The following is a 12,585-nucleotide window of genomic DNA, read 5'->3' on the forward strand; positions in this document are numbered from 1 at the left end:
GACAACATACACGGGCGATACCACTTTTGACAGGGGGAGAGGGGTGTCCGCTGAGTTACTGTTACTTCTCTATCTGTCAATTCAACGTTACTTATTCATGTTACGTGTCCTAAATGATGTTTTTATCAAGTTAAATTAAAATTGTGTGTTTGCAGGAAAGTAAATAGATTCATAAATCACTGACATATTTTAAATCTCTTCTTAAAACCCATTTTTACAGACTTGCTTTTATGTGATTGTATCTTTCTAACCACTTTTTACTTCTATTTTATTATTATTTTTAATTTTTATCCAAATAATTAATTGTTTTAAATTGTATTTGATTAATTATTGTTTTACTTTATTTTATTTTATTTTTTAATGTATTACTTTTAATGCTTTTATTTACTTATCCATTTGAAGAGTTCTTTTGCAAAAAAACAGATAACTAAATTTTTATAAATTTTGAAAAAACATATTTCTTTTTTATATAGATTCCTAATAAAGTTACATTTTAAAGATATCTCTGATTGGTAAAGTCATTTTGACTTAGTCAAAGCCACCCAACCTCAGTTGATTTATCATACCAAAAGCTAGTATTAGTAAAAGAAAATTTTGAATTTTTTTTTTAATTTTTCAAAAGTGAGTAAACTATTTTTGCAAATGAACTCTTCTCTTGATTTATTTATTTATTTTATTTATTCTTGAAAAACCTCTCAATAATGATTTACTGGTGTTTTGTTCCACCACTTCATTCTGTTTAATTGACGGGTATTCCTTTTAATCTCTTGCGTTGCATTTTGTTTTGCATTGTTAAAGTTCCTCCTCCCTGTCGTTCAAAATTTTTGCTATTTTATTTGAACCATGCTTTTTTTGTCAAATCACTTTGTAAAAATTAGTTTTTAAAGGTGCTATATAAATAAAAGTTATAATTATAACTATATTGTATTATAAATCGGCGAAAGATTTTTGTAAAACTACCCCCCTACGCGTGTAACTACTGGTCTCACCCACCCTGCAGTAATGAAAAGTAATCACAGTTTTGAGCTGTGCCTATAGACAAGGTACTTTCACAATATACAGTGGTGTAACATGATAACTTGCCATCTGTGTGTGGCTTCAGGAACCAAATAGAGGAAGTTGGAGGGATCTATGATATATTTACATTGATTGTTCCCTTTTGCTAAGTTTCCAGTGCAATAAAAGTTAGCCCTTAAAACAACTTTATCACAAACAGATGTTCTCCGTCAAGGAAGTAAAATGTGGATCTAGCATGACGTAAATCAGATGCAACATGCTGTTATTCAACTGTTCCGGTTTAGTGGTCTATATATAGCAAACACACATTGGGAAGTCAGTGCTCACATAGTCACCTGCACATGATATCACTTGAGGAGGTGTTTACAAACCTTCTCTTTCTCACCTTTTGAGTATTTAAACTTTATTAACAGAAGAGTATGTCCCTGTTTTCTTCCCTATGTTGGTCATTCTGAAAGCCTGCAGAGGTTCAATTCAATTCAATTCAATTCAAAATACTTTACTTATCCCTGGGGGCAGTTAAAAAACAAAAGAGCAGTGGCATAAAAACAAAGTTAGGTCAATAACTGCACAGCAGCAATACATTCTCGCGTTCACACATACTTACACACATCCATATATATACATACATACATACATACATACATACATACATACATACATACATACATACATACATACATACATACATACATACATACATACATACATACATACATACATACATACATACATACATACAACTGAAAATAAGAAGTGTGGGGAATGTGCCATGGTTGTGGTTGGATAGTGGATAAATTAACTAGGGCAAACATATATATCAAGAGAGAGTATAAATAGAGTAATACTCGGTGGGTTAAAGGGTCAAATGAACACATTTCATAAAGAAATTGAGTACAGTGGAAAAAAGATATGTAAACACCGGGTAAAAAACTATTTCTGAATGAATAAAGTGGTCACAGTGAATGTAGAACAGAAATACACAGTAGATACATATATAACTCCTGAATAAGGCAACTTATAATGGATGAATAAAGTGGTTGTAGTGCAGTGCAAAAGAGGTAAGAGAAGTGAACAGCTGAGCAGAAAGCAACATTCAATTTTCTTTTTTATCCTATCAATCAGTCATTGTGCAACCTCTCTTCTTTCACCATAACGCAGAGTCAGAATCTTTGAACATCTAATTTGAAATGATAAAAGTGAGTTAAAGTCGCAGCAAACTTTACAAAAGTGAGGCAGCTGGATACTTTTTTATTTACATCCACAAAAGAAGCACAAGAAAATGAGTTTAAACAACATATTTAACATCCTTATGCTATCATCGAATGTATGCAGTAAGTTCATATATTTTATGAGAGGCTGGAGCGAACACACTGGGCCCCAAATGGGTGGGGAGCTGAATCTCACCCCTGGCAGACACTATTGTTAATCAAGGAGTAACATCTGTTGTGTGCCACTAATCTCCCCCAGACTGTCCTCCTCGGTTTAAGACTGTCTGCCTTTTGTGTTAAAGGGCACTGAGGATTTGTCTCCTCCAATGTGTGGGCTACAGTGAGGGGGCGACACTTTTTTTTTTTTGTTACTCAAACCCCTTTAGCAGTCTGCAGAGTGAGAGATTTAGCAAACAAATACAGTGTGGGATACACCAAGTCTTGGATATGTGGTAGCCCTTAAAGGGACAGATGAGTCTTCAGGAAAAAAATTAACAAAATAGCCCACTGTGACAAAGTAGGACTTCAACAAACTTGGCAGTATGTGCTGTGACTGTGAAAACCATAGGGGGCAGTATCCACCAGTCCTACAGCAGTTAGATTAAAGTGACTCATAACAGCTTTTTATGAGTCTGAGGAATAACAAGCAGTGGTTTCTGAGTGTTAAGTCATTACTTTTGGACTTTCTTAATGTTACTGTAGCAAACATATGGTTAACAGCCAATAGGAAGTGAGGGTTCCAACTCGCAGTACTGAGACCCCATGCAGAATGCTGTATGCCATCTGTGGTTCACAGTGGCTGCAGACAGATGGCTGTTAAAGGCTCTTGTTACAGAGGCCATCTCTTTTCAACTTTAATAAACAGTTAGTCCTCCCCATCTGAACAAAATTCATCTTATGATTTGAGATTCAGAACTATTATTCATAACTTTAATTAAATGAAGATAAAACATTCAAATCTCCCTCAGCTGAACCAGGTACTTGTTTGAAAGTAGACTTCTTGTGCTAAAAGTGTGTTAGAAATAAAGTGTCTGTGTTATTCATAAGCAGAAACCATAAATACATATGCATCTTTGAAAAAGTTGAGTTGGGCTAATACAGTGACACTTGATTAAAAGAAAAACACTGACACCGCTTGTCAAAATGCAGAAGTACATGCAGTCTCACTCTGAGTTTTTGAAGTTACTCTCCGGTGTAACACAAAGGGGTTACTGTAACTACAGTCAGAACATAAAAAAAAAAAAAGAGAGCATATGGCTTTCATGGAACAGAATCTAAGTTTCATTGCTTCCCATTTATCCCACTAATCCCCGCCTATAATGTTTACAGCCAACTTAATTGAACTGGCACATCCCTGTGGGTTTTGAAGATGCCTTCTAAGAGGCTCAAAAGCAGTGTGTTTGCCAAAGCATGCACATCACTAAATCCTCTGCAGCATCTGAAGGACGTGCAGCTGTTCTTCCAGTAATGGTTCATGGGCCTGGAGCTCAGATCAGATTTGTTTTTCCATCGTTGTGATGTGTATAGGATAAGTAAAATGAAATATAAATCCAGATCAGTCAAGACAACTTCTGCAAAAATTAAACAGCATAGGGATAAGAAGCCCACCCACTCAGTGAGGTAAACATAGAAGTAGAACATTAAAAACAGTTTTGTGGAATATAAGTTTTGCATTCAAACTTAACACCCGGCTAGTGCACGTAAAATACAGTAACTTGAATATTATAAATACACCATTCAGGGCATTGTGTTATTATATGATATTATTATAGATTGTTATAATCATTATGTATAGTTTATGCCAGCCTTTTAACCCTCCTGTTATGTCTGTTTCACAGGAAGAGCAATAATGTTCCTGGGTATTTAATTATCCAAAAGTGTCAGAACCCCAAACAATCCCAATAAACATTGTTTTAATCTCATTATTAACTCCATTACTAACCATTTTAATCAATATCTGATGCAATGGTGTTCTTTAATCCTCATAGATCATGATTCAATGAGGATATCTCACTTGTTTTTAATGAAAATTCTTGTTAAAACTTATTTAAATGTACATTGGAAAGACCTAAATAAGTGATGTTGATGAATTAACCTGAGATTCCTCTTCTGTCACATGCTGCCCAGATTTTTAGGCTGTTTTTAGCTGGTTTGGAAGGCATGTATTGCCTAAAATGTGAAATGAAACAGTTTGATTTTATATGTTGATTTCACCTATTAAGCCAAGCAAAGACTTTTCATACAGAAAAAATACTTTTAACATTTTTATTTTTGAACTTTAAAAAGGGTTAATTTGACCCACAACGTAACAGGAGGGTTAACAATGAAATGTGGCAAAACTTTATCCTAAGACAAATGTAAAAAGTTAGTCTGCATTCAAACTCTGACTTACATTATTACCTTTACCAGACGCTCAACAATTCAAGTGTTAAGTCAATAGGGTTCATTGTAAGTAGTTTTGTTGTGTAAGTAGTTTTGTGGGGTTATGTGTCAGAAGACCCTGCTTAATTTACTATGAGGTAATAACATAGTACATAATACCTTGCATTTCATAACCTCATTACTTCTCTGGATGCAAATTCCTCAGGAGGTAAATATGTTTCTTTCCCTGAAGCTATCAGAACTCTGAACACAAAATGCATAATGTTTTCCACTCCTGTACGATGAAATCTATTTCTGGTGTTATAGGTGGAATAACCCAACTGTTATTTGTTGATATTTATCAGTCAGTTTAATGTTTTTGTTGGCGTGTCTTTTTTAAGTTGTGTTTTTGGGGCTTTTACCCCCTTTATTTAGATAGGAGAGGACAGTGGATAGAGCAGGAAACTGGGAGAGAGAGTGGGGGAGTGACATGCAGGAAGGGGGCCGTAGGCTGGAATCGAACCCAGGCCAGCTGCTAAACAGCTACTTCGCCAGTACGCTAAGACCGCGCTCAGTTGTAGTGTCTTCATCTGTTTTTTTCTGATCTAAAACTTTTGAATTTTGTTGTACTGTGTAAAGAGACAATACAGGCATCTATTCTATATACTCAGAGATAAACGCAATGCGGAAACATGAAGCTGAGAAGTTAAAAGGCCGAAATTAACAGTCACATATATCACTCACAACTATTATTTGCTGTGGACCAAGTAAAAAAAAGGCTTTCTCTTCTGTATGCTGTTAAACTTCTGCTCTGACAACTACCCCATAAGTGTTACAGGCATTACAAATTACAGTAAAGGAAGTGTCAGTGTTTTGCTAATGCTCCTATTTGCTTTGACCAATCAGGAAGAGGCATCTCTATTGATATCAGTCTGTTTTATAACCAGCTCAAAACTCACTTTTCATCTCTCCATAACCTAAAGTGAACTGATCCATAAAAAGAGCCCTGATTTTAAGAAGCTGCCCACCCACATTTTAAGAAACACAGAGCAGTTTTTGAGGACAGTAATTGGTCTTCACGGCTGACTGTGAGGAACAGATTTATTGAGGAACAGTTGTTGGGGGAGTCAGTCAGTAGCTTAACTTTGACACAGTTCAGAACAAAGACATCTTTTTTACTGTTACAGACAGAGACGTTTTTTTTAAATGTTTCAAGTACAGTATGTGACTTCTGGTTTGTACCAGTTTCTTCTCAGTGCAGTCTTATTTTTATTTATCTACTGAGTCAGGTCAAAGCTAGATATTAACACTATATTTATTATTTTTACTTTGTAAGCAGTGCAATTTGGATCTTGATATGAACCTCAGCTGAAATGCAAAGCACTTGTGGTAAACTTTTCAGTAAATAAATTACAGTCTTTGTACATATTTCTCCCTTTGAAGTGCTCTTACATTGATATAAAAACAGACATAAATAACCTCAGTTTAAAAAAGTTGGAGTGACTAATATTGAGCAGTCTGCACAGTTTTTGTGGACCCCGCTGCCACCCTTTGGTTCTCCATGTGTGCCTGGACAGACCTCCACAGCGCCCTGATGTTCCCCTCTCCAAAACCTGTCGCTCCTCTTCGCTCTATCAGCTCCAGGAAGAAGGTGTCTTCTTCAAAGATGGGCTTGGTGAACACCTGGAGGAGGTATCTGGAAACAGACGAAAACCAGGTAAGGAAATGTGTTCTTTAAATTCACAACTTTTTTTTAACAAAAGCTAGTGTGGCAGAGAGCTACTATCCAGAACAAGACAAAACACCATTAGAAAAATACAGCTCTTGTTTGTGTCGAACCTTTTCTTTTCACTGGGTGTTGTCTGTGATGCCGGATCCTGGTGCAGATCTGTGTCCAGCAGAATGCCATGCTGCGCTAGCATCTGGGGGTCATGTCCTGCCTCCTCTATCTCCTGCTGTCTTCCCACCTGTCACAAAACACAGTATACAGGTAAGATAGCTTATAACCATGTATGAAGCTGACACATTGCAAATATGACATGGAAATATTAAACGCCATCATCTAAGACGATACTTGAACACAGAAAGTGTTTTGTTAGATAATCTGTTGGGAAATTACACAGTTAATCTCTCAATAGATGATCTTTGATCAAAAGATTTGTCTAAATTATAATAAAGTTACACCGTAGCTATGTATAATATTGATTGTAAAGTTTTCTGATAGATTAAAAACACAACCTAAGGGCTTTACAGAACCCCTCTAATCTCAAAATCTAGTGATGGATAGTTTCTCTGTTACGGATAAGAGTCTGGTACCTGGTGATTTACAACAAAGTGGACCATCTGGGTAAATTTAAGAAGGCAGAGCTTTGAATTCATGATCCTAGCTCTGCATTTTGCTTTACAAAGCTCCTGTGAGGAGTTTTAAGTAGTTATAAAATGAAGTGGAAATAATGCTGATGTCTGTTTATGACCTACAAAAACTAACATGACCATGGGTTAAAAGATCAAGGGATGTGTTCTTGCTTCGTCCACAGGGGGCGCCATAAACAACCCAAACATACAACAATAAAGTTTCACTCAGTAGCTTTGAAACAGCCCTGATTTGGCTGTAGTTAGTATTTAATCACACATACAATTAAATCTTATTTAAAGCTCCGGTGAGCAACTGTCTGTGTTGATTTTTGTGTCCCCTGTGGACAAAAAGATACATTGCATATATTTGCATATGAAAGTTGTTTTTTGAAGTTAAATTTTTGGGTCATTTTTGCCTTTATTTGATAGGATAGCTGAAGAGAGACAGGAAACGTGGGGAGTAGAGAGTGGGTGAAGACATGCAGTAAATGCTTGAGGCTGGAATCGAACCTGCAACCTCTGCAGCGAGGGCTATGGCCTCTGTATGTGGGGCTGAAGCTGTTTTTTGAAAAATATGTTCCATCTTGATTTTGCACAGCAGTGAAATGAATTACACATCAAGAATATTTCATGTGGGAAAAGTTAAAGAAGGGATTTCTCTTCACCGTGCTGTCAGTTACCCTGTCTGACACCTACCCCCTGCAGCACATACATGCATTTTTTTTTTCTGTTTTTTCTATACATATAATTTGCTTTTGTAGGTCATAAAGAGGCACCACTGTTGATTTCAGGATGTTTCATAACCAATTAAAAACACATCACAGGAGCTTTAACCTGGGGAATAAATGCCAAACAATATCATGTTATTATTGCAATACATGTTATTAAATGTAGTGTATTATTATTTTAAGCATTATTATTTGAATCATTGCTTTAAAATATATTTCTCTTTTAATTTTTATTTATCTATGTATTTCTTGTATTCATCTGATCTTGTTACCGCTACCTTATTTTTAACTTTTCTTTCCACTATTACTTATTTTATTAATTTCACTGTATTGATTTTATTGTATTTTGAAGTATTTTATTCATAATCCTGCCTTTTATCATTTTACCTATGCTGTTGTTTTCTGTCTCTGTTATTCTGTGAAGCACTTTGGGCTGCATGTTATGTATGAAAGGTGCTATATAAATAAAGTTGAGTTGAGTTGAGTGTTGAACTGTTCTAAAAGAGTCAGTCAAACCTCAGTGTAGTAGGCGAGAGGAGGAGAGAAGAACTGGACCCCAGCTTCAGCCATCACATGCGCAGTAGAAACTATGTTTTCAGTGTAGAGTCCAACGTGCTGGATCCCAGGGGCTCTGTGCTTCTCCAAGAAGGTGTCAACCTGATTCCTGCCTGATATAAAAGGTAAACATGCAGCAATGCAGCAGCTGTTATATCATCAATTATCATAGCAGAATTAAAGAGGGTGTGACTGCTGCTGTTACCTTGTTCAGGCAGTGATTCTGCAATGACAAACTTGCAGTCAGGCTCCTTCTTGTCCACAGAGGGGAGAGTGATGCCTGCTTCGCTGCATTTCCAGTACTCCATGGCAGTGAGACGCAGACCAATACCATCCTGGTTTACTACAAAACCTTCATCCATGTCTTCATTCCTGCTCAAAATGACAAACCAACAATTTGGATCCGACGCCAAGGTGAGAAAAACAGAGATTGTAATAACTGGTATGTTTAAAAAAAAGACATGTTCTCACCTGTCAATGAAAAACCTTTGGAAACCAAAGAGTTTCTCATACCACCTCATGACCTGGTGGGTTGTTTTCCTCGGACAGGCATAAGTGATGTGATCAAAATGTGTGATAGGACAAGATGTGTCTTCTTCTTCTAAGCTGAAGTCCTTTTCAATGACATCAAACCCTGGCAAAAAGCTCCCCTCATATTTTGTCCTGTCAATGAGCGTGTGGCACACATTCCCTACGATGGATTTGACCACGGAGTAGGTGACAAGTCCCCTGTCGTCCCGCACCGTGGTGGGAGGAACCAGGAAATTGCAGCCCATATGGCGGAGAGTTTTGAATGACCTTTCCACATCCTGCACCTCGAAGCACACGTTACTCACAGTATCCACGGAGTAATGTGGGTTCACATCATACAGATATTTTGCAGAATCATCCTGGTTGTATTTCCCGATATTTACCAGATGTGGACTTGATGAAATTTTGTTTGAGATGCCTTCAAGTTCTTCTTTCACCCTTGCATCACTGAGGTTTGGTCTCTCATTCACGATGAAAACAGCCGCTCCTTTCCTGAAAGCGAGCTGCCTGGACCTGTCTGTTAGCCTGGTAGCAAATAAATTAAATTTGAATTTAGAGACGAGGTCATTTGCTATTTTTTCCACATTAGAAACGTGGAGCGAAATGTGGTGTAACCGGCTCAAGTAAGCTGCCATGTTTGAAAGTGACGTTTTGACAGGGGGCGTGTCCACAAACCAAGAGACCACTGCTCTATTTCTCCGTTATTCTTTTAATCATACAGAGGTGGGTAGAGTACAGAAGCCCATTCCCGCCAGTTTAAAAAAAAAAAAAAAATTTAAAAAAATAATAATTTCTTTTTAGAAAAAGAAAGAAAAAAAGTTTGGGGAGAAAAGTAAAAAAAAAAAAAAGTTAAGTCATAATAATGAGATACTAAGTCATAATTATGAGATAGGCCTAAATCGGCTTCAATGTGTGTTGCGCCACAGCTACAATTTGAAGGGGCTGAGACAAAGCTTTGCAGACATTAATGCCCTCATAGACTTACAGCTGGGAAACTGTGTGTCAATTGATGCGAGTGATGGATGGGTGCGGGGTAGAACTGTATGTGCACAACAGTTTGAGACGGCGTGTGTATGTCAGTCGTGGGCCAAACTATGTATGGCATATAGATGGCTATGACAAATTAAAGCCCTATGGAATATGCATCAGTGGTTGCATTGATGGTTTCTTAGGAAAAATGATATGGCTAGAAGCATTGCAGGTTATTTTATTGATGCTGTAACTGAAAACAATGGATGCCCTCAAAAAGGCAATTTTTAAGTTATTAAAATTACCGTTTTTTCATAATGAGAGGTACAGCTGACGGGAACACTGTAGCTGTTAGCGAGGAGGCTCAAAGCCCGCCTCTTTACCTCACACTAGATTGACAGCAGTTAGGTTGACATCAGGATTTCCAATATGGCTCCTGTCGACAATTGGCTTCAAAACAGTGCTTCAGAAACAGATGGGAAACTTCACATATAGTACGTCTATTTATACAGTCAATGGATGAAATGCATTTTATTTTTTCACTTTTCTCGAGGTAACAAGTTCATTCTATCATTATCTCCAGAAAACAGAGCTTGTCATTTTGAGATCTCAACTTATTTTCCTTGTGTTAATGGGATCATTTGTCTCTTTTTATCCAGAGAGCGAAGCTTGTTTTATGTGTTTTTGATCTTCAACCTGTAAGATAAATGTCATGTAACAAAATGTCTTTTTATTCTTTATAGAGGTAAAATTTTCAAAACAATGTTTGTGAAAAAAATAAAATCTTTTAAAGAAACTGATAACAAGACAATTTTTCTCATTATCTCAAGAAAGCTAAGCTTGGTATCTCGAGAAAACAGAGAAAATTTAATGTATTTAATCATGTCCTTTTTGGGCTTCCATTCATTTGTGTTTTTGTCTTGTATTTGAAACCTGCTTATATCTCAACCTATTATAATTGTATCACTCAATTTAAGATAAGATAAGATAAAAGAAGATAAGATAAGATAAGATAAAATAAGATAAGATAGTCCTTTACTCGTTCCACAACGGGGAAATTCAAGTGTCACAGTAGCAAAGTAGACAGTGCAAAAAAAAATAAAAAAAATAAAAATAAAATATATATATATGTATATATATAACGCAAACAAGAGCCTATAAAGTAACAATTATTAAAAAGTTATTAGCAATTAAAATTAAAAAAGAGGTAAAAAATAAGCATATCTTACAACATATATATATATATATATATATATATATATATATATATATATATATATATATATATATATATATATATATAGATATATATATATATATATATATATTATGGGAAGAAAAGCAGGAAGAAAAGACCTCTCTCTGTGAGACATAAAATAATTAAATACATTTCTAAAATAAGGCTTATATTTGTGGGACAAAAAAATACGCAAAAATGAATTCCAATTCAATCCAAACTAATTTATTTATATTGCACTTTTAAACAAAAAACAAGTTTAGCAAAGTGCTGCACAGTGAGGTTAAATAAGTTAAAACACACAGAACATAAAACGCAGAACATAAAATGCAGAACATAAAACGCTGTCAGAAAATAAAATAGAAAAAATAAAATAATCATGATAAAACAAATTAAACACTTAAAAAAATAAAATAAACAAAATAAATAAAATAAAATAATCATGGTAAAACAAATAAAACACATAAAAAAATAATTTAAGATAGATAAAATAAAGTAACCATGATAAAACAAATAAAACAATTTAAAAAAAAAAAAAAAAAGAAAAGAAAAAGAAAATTGAAATAAAAAATTGAATTGAAGTAATAAGCACTGAACAATATGGAGATAGTGGTGATAGATTTTTTTATTTATAAATTTGACATAACTTTACCCCACAACCAACATGAGTGGCGGAGCGTTCACTGTTTCCCATAAGCTCGAATTTTTGGGATGTGTTTTTCCCACCGTCTCACATTTACTTTTTCCTTTTAGGTGATATATTTTTCAAGTAATACAGCCTTGGAGTTAATACTGGATCATAATGGGGAATTCATAAGCTACAAAGTGTAGAGCAATGACTATTTTCTCCCTTTAGTTTTGAAACTACACTTTCTTCAAACTAAAAAAAATACATTTAAACATGACGTAGCTATATGTCGGATTGTTTCTGAAGGCATCACAGTACTCCCCCTTTTGTCCAATGGCATCGAGCGCTGAGCCAGATGATTGGTGACGTAGGCAACCGAGCGTTTATTTTGGCTCTGCTGCTCATTTGTCTCAGTGTCGCCGCCATTAAACAACACGGAGAGCAATGTAAACCATGGGGGTGTCGCCGATTTAAACCATGATTCAAGGAGTGCGACTCTTTGCCAAGGTGTGGTTTGTTTTTGAAAGACGTTAATGTGTCCTCAGAGGTAAACATGTGAGAGTAAAGGAGGTCGAAAGAACTCGGATTGAGAAAGGTTTGACAGAGCAGCAGGAGGAGGAGGAGGAGGACTGGACAAGAAGGGTTTGTTGTGGTTTTCAGCAGCACTTGAGAAACCAGCTTAGCTGTAGTACGGTAAGAATTTAACATGTTTTATCTTCAGATATTCTTGATAAAGGCATGTCTTTAAAATGTAACTCATATTAAACCTCTGTTAGCAGCTTAAACTCACGGTAGCCATGAATGCTAGGTGTGTAGCTTGTAAGCTAGCAAGCTAACACTAAACAGATGACTTTTTTATTAATTGTTTTTATTTCTAACCTTTATTTAACCAGGAAATACTCATTCAGATTAAAATTTACAAGAGAATCCTGACCAAGATAGGCAGCAGCACAGTGACAGAGTTACAAATAGACATGACAAGACAAGACAACA

At 35.7% G+C, this 12,585-nt stretch overlaps 2 protein-coding genes across 3 annotated transcripts in view; one reads left to right on the plus strand and one right to left on the minus strand.

Moving 5' to 3' along the window:
* Positions 1-5,672: 5,672 nt before the first annotated feature.
* hpdl (4-hydroxyphenylpyruvate dioxygenase-like) lies at positions 5,673-9,458 on the minus strand. Its single transcript, XM_034708803.1, has 5 exons — positions 8,699-9,458; positions 8,433-8,599; positions 8,189-8,340; positions 6,429-6,556; positions 5,673-6,285 (listed from the first exon to the last, which is right to left on the minus strand). The coding sequence occupies exons 1-5, from the start codon at positions 9,391-9,393 to the stop codon at positions 6,093-6,095; spliced, it is 1,335 nt and encodes a 444-aa protein (XP_034564694.1). The 5' UTR covers positions 9,394-9,458; the 3' UTR covers positions 5,673-6,092.
* Positions 9,459-11,971: 2,513 nt separating this feature from the next.
* The window catches only part of zranb1a (zinc finger, RAN-binding domain containing 1a), a 29,205-nt gene continuing 28,591 nt past the window's right edge, over positions 11,972-12,585 (plus strand). Inside the window, exon 1 of one of the 2 annotated variants that reach the window (XM_034707588.1) lies at positions 11,972-12,099. The gene's annotated coding sequence lies outside the window, so the exon portion shown is untranslated. Of the gene's footprint in view, positions 12,286-12,585 lie in introns of both variants that reach the window. The other variant, XM_034707587.1, reaches the window with a different exon arrangement.

This window comes from Notolabrus celidotus, chromosome 18 (genome assembly GCF_009762535.1).
Source record: "Notolabrus celidotus isolate fNotCel1 chromosome 18, fNotCel1.pri, whole genome shotgun sequence".
In the NCBI taxonomy this organism is placed as follows: Eukaryota; Metazoa; Chordata; class Actinopteri; order Labriformes; family Labridae; genus Notolabrus; species Notolabrus celidotus.